At 36.4% G+C, this 12,526-nt stretch overlaps 1 protein-coding gene across 1 annotated transcript in view; it reads left to right on the forward strand.

Moving 5' to 3' along the window:
• Positions 1-12,526, forward strand: part of ankrd28b (ankyrin repeat domain 28b) — a 52,835-nt gene that overhangs the window by 5,647 nt on the left and 34,662 nt on the right. The window contains exons 2-3 of the mRNA XM_056474934.1: positions 10,498-10,581; positions 12,411-12,489. Coding sequence (XP_056330909.1) covers positions 10,498-10,581; positions 12,411-12,489 — 163 coding nt within the window. The remainder of the gene's footprint in view (positions 1-10,497; positions 10,582-12,410; positions 12,490-12,526) is intronic.

Below are 12,526 nucleotides of genomic sequence, written 5' to 3' on the forward strand. Positions count from 1 at the left end.
CAAAAGCTGCGTTTGTCATGCACATCTTGTCAGGGAAGAACTGTTGACTGAACGATAATGGCCCATTTTCACTGAGCTGTCGTACAGTACGGATCGGTACAGGTCACCTTTATCAGGTTTGCATTTCCACTGCCAAAAGGGTACCAATCGTGGCATGGTTTAAGAAAGTTTCAGTCAACGTCATTTTCGCTTGAGAAAATGTCTACAATAAAGCTATACGCGTCGTTCACATGTCATATGAGAAGCACTTCTCACAAAACAGATGCTTTATACACAAATACTTCGTATAAATGTTTATTACTAACATTTCTATGAACATGATAATATTATAACTGCAGATCAGTGATTGAGTGCGAAATAGCCTACTGTAACCTCTGCGATTACATAAAATAAATAAATAAATGCAACGTATGAACACATACCCTTACAGTCTCCGATATGATACCAATTACATAAAACTACAAACATCATAAATTTAGTCCTTATATGGGTTCAAAAACAACATGGTAAGCATTACAAACCGAACGATTCGATTCAGACTAACATCTAAAAAGAGAATAAGTACAAAATATAATGTTTTCAGTGCAACAACACTGAACATGGCATCCCAAATGACGTGGCAGACAACATGCTGCCTTCCCCGCTGTCCCATCGCTTTTGAAATCAGAATATCACTTTATTAAAGCATGATGCACTCGTTCACATATCACCACACCTGCCCACCTCCAAACACTACTCCTGTCAGGCATGTGCTACACTAGCTCGCAAAATGGCTAGTAACATTATCGTAAATCCAGACATCTCAAGTCTCCCGGAAGTTTCGGTAGTCTCCCGCAAATGCATAGAGACTCCCGGATGCCCGCAAACGAATGATAATCTTCCGGAAATTGCGCATCTCCCCCCGATCCTTAAATATGTCACACACCCCTCTCCACCGCACAACTCACCCCTGCCACTCAGGAACATCGAACGCACACGCCTCCACCGCTCTTCAAATACGTCACGCGCACACGCCCCCACCGCTCTTCAGATATGTCGCCCACCATCACCGCCACCGCCAGTGGTGGAAAAAAACAATGACATTGCTATGACAGTAAGCTATTTTATTCGTAATATTTGAGCATATCAACTGCTTTACACTGACATCATGAAATCAGTAACTGGAACTGGAACAGCATTCAGACAGGCAATTCCTACAGATTCAAACAGGGCAAAACAAATCACCGAGACGATCGGTACATCTATAGCTCTGCATGTGAGAGACCTTAATCGGTAGTGGAAATTTTGGGTTTTAAGAAAATGTTAAATGTAATAGAGCCCCGTTACATTATTGCTTTATAAGCCCATTTCAGTCAGATAATTCCTGCTTTCAGATCTACTAAAATGGCAAGTGACAGTCAAATCAAGCAGGTCTGTGCTGTCTGTAGAAAAGGTGGACACTCATCTTTCTGAAAATAAAAAAATACTTAAAAATAGATTAAAACTGAGTTCCAAATAAAACCCAAATTGTTCTTTTCTTTTTATTTGTTTAACTACTACAATTATTTTTCATAGGAAGATTTTTGGTTTTGAGTATAAAGGATTTGTTTTATTTGCTGCTAAGCAGAAACCCCGGAAGTATAGCTCGATCACTGTTTAAAGTAAAAGAAAAAAACAAGATCATACTTTTATGATGTTAGTTTTAATACATTAAAAAAATTTAATCAGAGAAATCCTCTGGCTTTTTTCTTTTTTTTGCTGTATCAAACATACTCGATAATCCCAGACCACCACCTGAAGTGGTTTGAGAGATCGTATTTATATCCATCTTAAATGCATTTCAAAGGGTATTTACACCTGTCTTTTTTAGGATCAGACTGCTATATGATCAGAAAAAAACATATTACGTGACCAGGTGTAAACAGCCCTTTTCTGACAAAATGTGCTTAAACTTTCACCAATTAATCTTGCAGCCCTAGAATGTGTGTTTTTTTTATATATATTTATATTTTTGTTTATAATGATATTGTAATTGTTGCTTCTAGGGATAAATTTCTACTAATGCTGTACTCGTGTACTGTGCTCATTAAAATGCTCTAACCAAAACATGGAGATTTCCAGAGACCAAGGTTGTTTGTAAATGTATCAACTTTTTCGAAAGTAATTATGCATGCCTGCTGTTGTGAGAGAGCTGATTGTGGAATGGATCGAGCTTGTTCAGCACACATCTATTTCCAACAATGTGCCCAGGGATACAATACTAGGAACCAAGAAATATGTTCCTCAGGGGAAACAATGACTGCATTTTTTTGTGTAAAACTAGCACTACAGAGTGGTTAGACTGCTTACTACCGTATGTACGGCTTATCCAGCGTGACTGGTTTGCTCAGCAGCTCACAGTAGTCCCAGAATCCAGGTAAAATGAAACACTAAGGCCCAATCCCAATTCTACCAATTAGCCCTTCCCCTTACCCCTTAGGTAAGGTGAAATTGTTTGGTGTTTCTGCGTTTTTAAGTAGTTGGAGCATTGTAAGTACTCTCGCTCACCTCCCTCGCCATAGTAAGCTACGGCGACGAACCTGTAGCGCATATGAGATAAATGACGTCAGTACATAATAATCGGTTATGATTATTACTGAACCGATACCGAATTGTCTGAGTCTGCATCGTGGTGCACCCAAAAAACAATTAATTTTGACACCCCTAAAACAAGCACGTTTTAATATATTCATAACTGCGTTCGTGTTTTACCATCATGCTTTAAAAAAATGCTAAAATAAAAAAAACACTAAATTTTGCAATCTATAATCCATAATAATAACTCCTGTACAGCAGTCCCACAACATTCTGACACGCTATGACACTCGAATACCGTCAGAAAAGTCTAGTGGCTGGGAATTACCTTTTTACAGTGTCTGCTATAGGCATGTGCCGGTATCACATTTTCATGCTGCGATTAATTGATTGAGCTTTTATCACGGTATACGGTATTATCACGATATTGTAATTTTACTAGAGAAACAGGTAAAAAAAACAAAAAACTTCAGTTTCTTCAACTTAGTAACTTTAATAACTTTTTAATTAACTAAAAGTACTTCAAACATTTAAATACAAATAAATATAAACAAAACAATACACAATATAAAAGTAAACTTGAGCAATTATATCAAAGTGAATGTGCAAAGGGAAACCGTCTTCGATCAGCAATCGTGGAATGAACTGCCAACTATTCCAGCATGTTTTATGCAGCAGATGCCTTTCCAGCCACAACCCAATATTGGAAATCACCCATACACACTCATTCACACACACTCATACACTACAGCCAATTTAGCTTATTCAATACACTATTCACTCAGCCTATATTCAATAATAAACATAACAAAAACTGCCTGCTAATGCATGGGTAAATCTTCAAAGGGAACAGTGTTACATTTTAACCTTTCACCTCATCCTGCTTGCTGTTTCACTATCTAAACAATGAAAACATAATATAAGTCAAATTTGTTTCATTTTGATATTATGATTAACAGACACCAAACAGCCTCGTGTAGCTGCATATTTTTATGAGCATCATCTTCACACTGCATATTTATAACAAAACATGGCTTAAATATAACTGTCTCCTTTCATTTCCATTGAAAAGAATGAACTTTACCCTGTCTCTTTTGCAGAATATCAGTTTTAATAATCAATAATGGCCATTATAACAGTATAACGTACATTAAATTTAAACGATAAAGGTAAGCAATCAGTCAATGTGCAGAATCAGTGTATGTGGTTACATAAATTAATATATTAGCTTATCTTTGCACTCAGCCAAAACAGTTAACTGAGAACAAGTGATTCAAAAGACATAAGAATTGTTAGATAGAGACAACAAGATGAATTCAATCAATAAGGCAGAAAAAAACGATAGGCTGCTAAGCCTTTTATGGGCCGATCAAATCATAAGACGATGATCAGCCCGGCCCAAAAAGTACGTCGGCCCACCGGGAAAGTGCCCGGTCTGCCAGATGGAGAGTCCGCCCCTGCGTGTGAGGACACTGCATGCACACAGGGCTTATACATGTGGGGATTGTTTACATCAGAGTGCGCATCAGTTCTGCGCAGCATATACGCAGTGTTTCTTCAAGCGGTTGATGGAAAATAAGCTAAGGCGCGTTCTAAGAATATAAATTCGGATCTTTTATTTTTCACGGTATTTGGAAGTGCCCGCGATAACAATATCGTGCATATTCATTACCGTGATTTATCGCATTACCGAATACCGGCACAAGCCTAGTCTGCTATAATGTTAATGTTGTTTTTGTGTGTTTACAAAGATAAATATGGCCACTGTGTAAATGCACAGTACAGTTATGAGCTTATTGCCACAATAGATGGTTATGATAACATAATATATGCCTTCTGTGATTTCCTGAAGATAAATACCAAAAAAAAACACAACTGGAATAACTACAGCAGTCACGATCATCTGATCTTATATGAAGCAAGAGTTTGCGATGACATATGATGATGTGTGCAGGTGTTGTAGTGGTGACCCATTTCTTAGGGGTAAAATTTGAAGCCCTTTCCCTTCACACTCTGTTTTAAGAGTGAAGGGGTAGGGGTACAAAAATAGAATTGGGATTGGGCCTAAAAAGCAGTGTGAGATTGCGGTAGAAGAACATGGCTGTGATAGGCTTTCTCTACTAGTTTGCAAACAATCTTTGTTGGGTTTAAGCAGAGACGCCCAAACTAGGACCCGCGGGCCAAAGTTGGCCCATGTTAACCTTTGATTTGGCCCAACATCCCATCTGACAAGGAAGGACGAATGATAGGGATGGTTTAGACCGGGGGTGTCTAAACTTTTTCTTATGATGGGACAAAAACCAAACTTGATTGAGGGCTGTTGGCCGAAAATAAACATGCCAAACTGTATTGAAAGTTTTCATGAGTATGTCCACATAAAGGACATGGTATTCATTTGAAAACCTTGCGAATGCTGTTATTCTCAAAAGAAGTGCGTGGTGTGAAACCTGAGGCAAATTAACACTTGGCTGTTATCAGAATTTTCTGCATCCCATTTCACAACACTTTGAAATGTGTGACTGACCACTTCCTTTAACTCAGGCATAGTGCACATACTTCCCATGAGTCACAGCAAGCCTGCGCTGCTGGAGATATGGAAGGCATGAGCAATGTCAACTCCTGTTTTTTTTTTTTTTTAAGTGCCGTTAATTACAAGGTAGTGTAGTTCCATAGTAAAGCTGATGCATGAATATGTGGATTAAATTAGTCTCTGCAGAGTATATCTGGTATCAGTGTTTTTTTGAATGGGGATCCATTGATCCTAATGTCCCTTTCAAAGTGAATTTCACTCCTGTCACCTGACTTTTTGTCTAAATATTTATTGATGAACACAAAGGTAGCTGTCAGTGTCCTTGAAAGCTAGTAGCCGGCTTTGCTGCTGAGAGGAACAGTGGTGTCCATTATCAGCAGTCATGCCGGTTTGAGCAGATCTACACCTTCTGCATCAACTGCATACTGGTAGAGATCGTAGTATTTTTGTCCCATTTTTAACTAATGATGAATATGCTTGCCAATTTGAGCTTGATTGGCTTATTATCTTCAAACTTTAGGACCAAAGACTTCAAGCTGTGTTTTTAATATTTTGCTGTTTTCTACAATAAAGCACACGCTTGTCAAATTAAGATGTACAGATGTTTTTCAAAGAATTTCATTCATTAAAAAAAGAAAAATACCAGTTTTCCAGGAAGCAAAAAAAAAGAATGATCATTGTTTATTTTATGATATTGCTAAACTGTGGAATTTTATGTGCACTTTTGTCAAGTGTAAATTGTTAAAAACAAAATAAGGCTATTTATGGTCCAAAATAAAAAAGATCATAAACTCGCTTTGCTGTCTTAAGCTGCGTTCACACCAGACATGGAAAAAGCCTCAAGCTTAAACGATTTACATGTTAAGTCAATGCAAAGACACGAATAGACATCCTGTGGAGCAAATGAGGCGATGCCAACAACGCGATTCGTGGGAATGAAGTGGCGCAAGTTGAGCGTTTTCCGCGCTTAACGCACCTATTGCACAAATCCATTGAATTGAAACTTCAGCGGACTTTCGCGCCTCGTTAACCAATCAGGAGCTTTCTCTTGTAGGGACCTGTTGTTGGTGACCTGGGGTAAAATCCTCCTGCCAACACCGGTCAACAGTTCATCAAACTGGGCTCGGCTCAGTCAGAAGCACTGCTGAAAGCCTCCATCATCCAGGTATAGTTTCTGGACGAGTTTATGAGCTCACAGAGCTGGGTGCACCTCTGAAAGGATCTAGTGGACTCAGACACTGCTCCAAATGAATCAACTCTGTTTTTCAGTCTTCCTAATGCACATAAACACAACACTTCTCTTAATAAAATCCGTGTTAACCATTTAGCAGCAAGCCCCGCTCATGACGCGAATATGTGTGTATTGTAAAGGGAATTTGATGCGCGAATGAAACTTCAAATGTTGCTTTTGTCTATTTACACTTGAATATCATGATTTATCTGCGCATACCGCGTCTTGTGTGAACACAGCATTAATCTTTTATTTTGATTCTCATTTAAATGTGAAATGAATTAAAGAGCCTTTAGACATTTGCACTGGAAAGCTAGACAAAAATAACATTTGGAAGTATATTTTATTTACACTGGAACAACATATTGATTAGCCTTTTTTTTTTTAATCTTCCTGATCTGTCAGTCAAGCAAACTAATGTTTGGAGGAGAGTGGTTAATGGGATAATTCACCCAAAAATGAAAATTTACTCATCCTCAAGGTGTTCCAAACTTTTATGAGTTGCTTTAATCTGTTGACTACTAAAGAAGATTAGGGTTGTTCGGTCAATAAATACCGAGAGCGATTTTTATCGCCAAACCCTAATAGGAGTACAACAATCTTTTTGTTTATTTATATTTTGGATATTTGGTGAAGTTTTACTGTTCAAGAACAAACTTTGTTTTTCATTTAAGGTTTAAAATGTCAATATTAAAGATTTAAACATTTAACTCGTTATGTGGCTTATGTTTTTTTTTTGTATACTTTTATATATAATATTCTGATCTGAAAATAATTGTAAGCAAAATATCAAATAAAAATATAAAGTTATTTTTTTTAACTGATTAAACAAAATTAATAAAAATATTCGCCTAAAAATTGTTAGTTGCAGCACTAAAGAAGATATTTGTTGAAAACCTGTAACCATTGACAGGACAATTGTAGGATAAACAAATACCGAGTCAGTGGTTAAAGGTTTACAACATTTTTCAAATGTCTTATTTTAATGTTCAACGGAAAGGAAGTCAAACAGGTTCGGAACAAGTGAAGGGTGAAAAAATTATTACAGAGCTTTCAGTTTTGGTGAACTATCCATCTAGGTAAATTCGTTACTGCATTTATTACTTTGACTGTAGCTTTACATGCGCGAATGTCAAGTCAAACAGGTTTGCAACTAGTGAAGGTTGAATAAATGATTACAGAATTATTATTTGGGTGAACTATTCCTTTATTAGTGTTAATTAGATGCAAGTGCTTTATTGACGTCCATAATCTCTGACGTCTTAATTTTGCTCTATTTATTTATTTTTACTCTTTGTTTGTTTAGACATAAACACTGTTCTCACAGTAAACATGGTGATATCATGTTTTGGTATCAGAGCGTTTTAAGAGTACAGGTAACAGGGGTGTGAATATTTGTCCTCTATGATAACATCATAATTGTTGTTTAAACAATGTGCAAACTGTGCAAGTCTAAAAGTGCTCACAGTGTGTGGCTCACAGAGTGCAGGTATCCTAGTTATGAAAAAAAATACACGTTATATCTCAGCATTTAAGCAGTCACACACATTGATTTTAGTCTAAATATTACAAACCAAAAGTTAATAGGCTCAGAATGACTCAGTATGATCAGTTTTTTTCTGTTTTGCCAACTGAAATAGTTCCAAACCAAGCTGGAGGTGAACATTTGTGATTCAGTCCTCTCTGAATGAAATCACTTTTGAACAAATTGAGTGACCAAATCATTTAGCAATTTTAACAGATAATTTGAATAAGTCAGTGAATCACTCATTAAGATGATTTTTTTTTAATCTGTGAAAGGACAAAGGTCAGAACCAGCACAAACGCTCACAATTAACAAAATATTTAGCATAAATGAAACCACAGTCACAAAACATCAAGAAACGGTTTATCAGAATTGGCACAAATACACAAGCACAATATCATGCTCTATACCAGTATCAAAGTTTTTATTTTTATTTATTTATTATTTTTTTTATTACAATGGGATTTGAAAAGAGAGATTTATTACACTCAATAAATTTTTTTCCCGAATGTTAACTACAAATTGAAAAATGACAAACAAATTTTTGTTATTTGGATTTTCATTTTAGAAAGGGATATTGGTATTTATTGCTTATCTATCTATCTATCTATCTATCTATCTATCTATCTATCTATCTATCTATCTATCTATCTATCTATCTATCTATCTATCTATCTATCTATCTATCTATCTATCTATCTATCTATCTATCTATCTATCTATCTATCTATCTATCTATCTATCTATCTATCTATCTATCTATCTATCTATCTATCTATCTATCTATCTATCTATCTATCTATCTATCAGTCAATTGATTATTTAAAAATCAGTATCTAGGCTATGCTAGAAAATGGATTTATTTTTTAGGGTGCATTCACACCTAGACATTTGATTCGGAACCTGTCTTGTTTGCGCAGTTTGTTTGGCATATGTAAAACCAGAAATTGCGCTCTCATCTATGCCAAATCAATTGGTTCGAGATCGCCTGAATGAGATGATCTCAGCTTAATTTAAACAAACTCTGGAGTGGATTGATTGTACTTAGAAAGCAAAACGATCCAACGAACCAGGCTTTATCACAGTGTTTTATGGTTATGTAATAGCCATACAGGTATATGAAGAGAGAATTATGACTAGGGTGGGATGTCATCATTCCTACCGTTTAATGTGCATTTCGTGTTGAATATGAAAGTGAAAGTATGCTGAAATATTGTTGTTTATCCATTAGGAAAATTGACCGAAATTACCATCTGATAACCTTTCCATATTTTAATCTTATAATATTTTGTATTAGGCCTATTGTGTGGTTCATTTCTGCACTGACACCTCGAAAGAAAGATCAACATTGATCTGCTTCATGATCTGACTGCAGTCTCGTTTCATCTGTTATTTCTCTCTATAATTTAAGCCTATAATGCATAATTCGATGTCGAATGCGAAGACGATGTCTGTGGGTGTCAAAATTAAAGTGCAAAAAAAAAAAAAAGAGTTTCGCTTGTGTCTTACTGCTTATCAACATAAATAAAAATAACGACGTGACAACCAAGCGGTATTCTGGGAACTCTAAAAATTAAGCATGAAACTCAGATTGGTCTGTTAATAAACTTAACTTGTGAACTGCACCAAGAACAAAAATAAACATTATAACAATTTTAATCTCTGCTTCAGAACAAAACAATCGATCTACTGGTGTGAAAGCACCCTAAAATTGCTTCCTATTACTGTCATTCAATGTGTTTTTGGTCAATATCATTAGTTATTATAAGTTCAACCAGTTTTAGAAATTTAACAAGGGCAAGTGGCAAAAAGATTGCTTATTATGGTTCATTAAATATGCTTTTTATTTATTTATTTTTTAAATGCACCTAATAAAGTTTAAATATGTCAGGGGGAAAATATTGTGCTTTGACTTCACACTCTGAGTTCAATTCTATATAATCTATCTTTTTAAAAAAATGAGAATTTTGCTATTTACTCTTCCTTTTGCTTGATTAAAACTTATTTGACTTTCTTTCTTGTTGAACACAAATATTTTTTTGTAGAAAGCTGGAAACCTGTAACAATTGACTTCCATAGTAGGAAAAACAGATACTAGGAAAGTCAATGGAAGTCTTTCTTCAACAGAAGAAAGAAACTCCATAAAGGTTTGAAACCACACAAGGCTGAGAAAAGAGTTTTTAAATTTCCATTTCTGGTGGTGAACTGTCACTTTAAGACAAATGTTTGTCAGCTAGACTCAAAACATGTTTTTTTTAAAAGCAACAGGAAAGGAAAATAAAAACTGGTTAATTAAACGATCATCCATTTGTGTCAATTTGCACTGTAGCGCAAAAAGACAAGGCGAAGAAGGTTTTAATTAGCATTACTGTTCATTACTTGAGGATGAACTTACATAAGCAGTGTACAGGCGGTCTCATGGCTCTTCCTCAAGGTGTTGTTGCTTCACTTTGCTATCTGAAGTCTTCAGGCAGAGATGCAGCCTTGTTTAAGATGCAGCATGTTTACTTTACATGTTCATTTCAAATGCTGTCTCAGGCTCTGCAGTGAAGTTCACCCCTCAGGACCAAGATAAAATGCCACCTTTCAGACTTGATCATCTTTCTTCATGACACATTTTTTTGACTTGATGTTTTGTTTTTGTTTCTTGTCCTTCAGCCTGCCCTGCTAAAAGCTATTTTTAATGTGGATCCGGATGAAGTTCGCTCTCTCATTTTCAAGAAAGAGGATGTGAATGTACAAGTAAGGGTTTCTATTGTTTGTTAATAAAATGTGGGTTTCTGATGAACACATTGTTCATTTTCATCATATTATTTGCCAATAACTTTTTTTTTCACTGACTAAACCTAAATAAAAACCTGTTTTAATGTCATCAATGAATCAATGAAGACAAATGGACACTGACAGCAGCATAATCGACTTCAGCAATATCTTCAGTGCAGTAAAATTAATTGTATTATATTATTATACTTTATGGGGATATATTTGCTCGAAAGAATAAAGGACACTATATACTGTATACACCCACCTGCCACTTTATTAGGTACACCAGTCCAACTACTCGTTAACACAAATTTCTAATTGGCAGCAACTCAATGCATTTAGGCATGTAGACATGGTCAAGACCATCTGCTGCAGTTCAAACCGAGCATCTGTATGTGGAGGAAAGGAGATTTAAGTGACTTTGAATGTGGCATGGTTGTTGGTGCCAGATGGGCTGGTCTGAGTATTTCAGAAACTGCTGATCTACTGTGATTTTCACTTACAACCATCCCTAGGGTTTACAGAGAATGGCCCGAAAAAGAGAAAATATCCAGTGAGCGGCAATTCTGGGGTGCAAATGTCTTGTTGATACCAGAGGTCGGAGGAGAAGGGCCAGACTGGTTCGAGCTGATAGAAAGGCAACAGTAGCTCGAATAACCACTTGTTACAATGCAGAAGAGCATCTCTGAACATACAACATGTCGAACCTTGAGGTGGATGGGCTACAGCAGCAGAAGACCACACTGGGTGCCACTCCTGTCAGCTGATAACAGAACAGTACACTGAGGCTACAATTCGCACAGGCTCACTAAAATTGTACGATAGAAGATTAAAAAAATGTTGAGTTTTGATTTTTGCTGCAACATTCAGATGGAAGGGTCAGAATTTGGCATCTACACCATGAATGCATGGATCCATCCTGTCTTGTATCAGCGGTTCAGGCTGGTGGTGGTGATGTAACAGTGTGGGGGATATTTTTGGCACACTTTGGGCCCATTAGCCACAGCCTACCTGAGTATTGTTGCTGACCATGTCCAGCCCCTTTGTGACCACAGTGAGTCCATCTTCTGATGCCGGTTTTCAGCAGGAGAACGTGCCATGTCATAAAGCGTGAATCATCTCAGACTGGTTTCTTGAACATGAAAATTAGTTCACTGTACTCAAGTGGCCTCCACAGTCACCAGAACTCAATCCAATAGAGCACCTTTGGGATGTGGTGGAATGGGATTTTCGAATCATGAATGTGCAGCCGATGCGTGATGCTATCAATCAGTATCGACCAAAATCTATGAGGAATATTTCCAGTACTTTGTTGCATCTGCCACAAAGGATTAGGCATTTCTGAAGGCAAAAGGGACTTCAACCCGGTACTAGTAAGGTGTACCTAATAAAATGGCCGGTGAGTGTAGCTGGTTTATTTTAAAGAATGTATTATGAGGTTAAAATATGAGATTTAGGTGAATTATATTTAGACCTAATGTTACACTATGACTGTTAATTCAAACCTTAGTATTATCTATGTTTATAATTGTGTTCTCCAGGAGTATATAATAAGTTTTGAATTTTTCAAGATATGCATAACTTAAATATTATGACTTCACTACTGGTTAGCTATTAGTTGACTAAAATAGTATTCAATTTATTTGACTAAACCTAGACAAACTGCAGCGAATTGAGATTACTAAAATCAGACATTTTTTTTAATTGACATTTTTATTAAAAGAGACTAAAACTGAATCAAAATTTGCTGTCAAAATGATCATGAATGGACTCGAATGTTGGAAAGAACTTTATTTTTTTTCCTTCAGGACAATGAGAAAAGGACACCGCTGCATGCAGCCGCTTACCTTGGAGATGCTGAGATTATAGAGCTCTTAATTTTATCAGGTAAATGAACCTTGAATATTCATCATGTCTCCTCTCT

The sequence above is a fragment of the Danio aesculapii genome, chromosome 16 (genome assembly GCF_903798145.1).
Source record: "Danio aesculapii chromosome 16, fDanAes4.1, whole genome shotgun sequence".
NCBI lineage: Eukaryota > Metazoa > Chordata > Actinopteri > Cypriniformes > Danionidae > Danio > Danio aesculapii.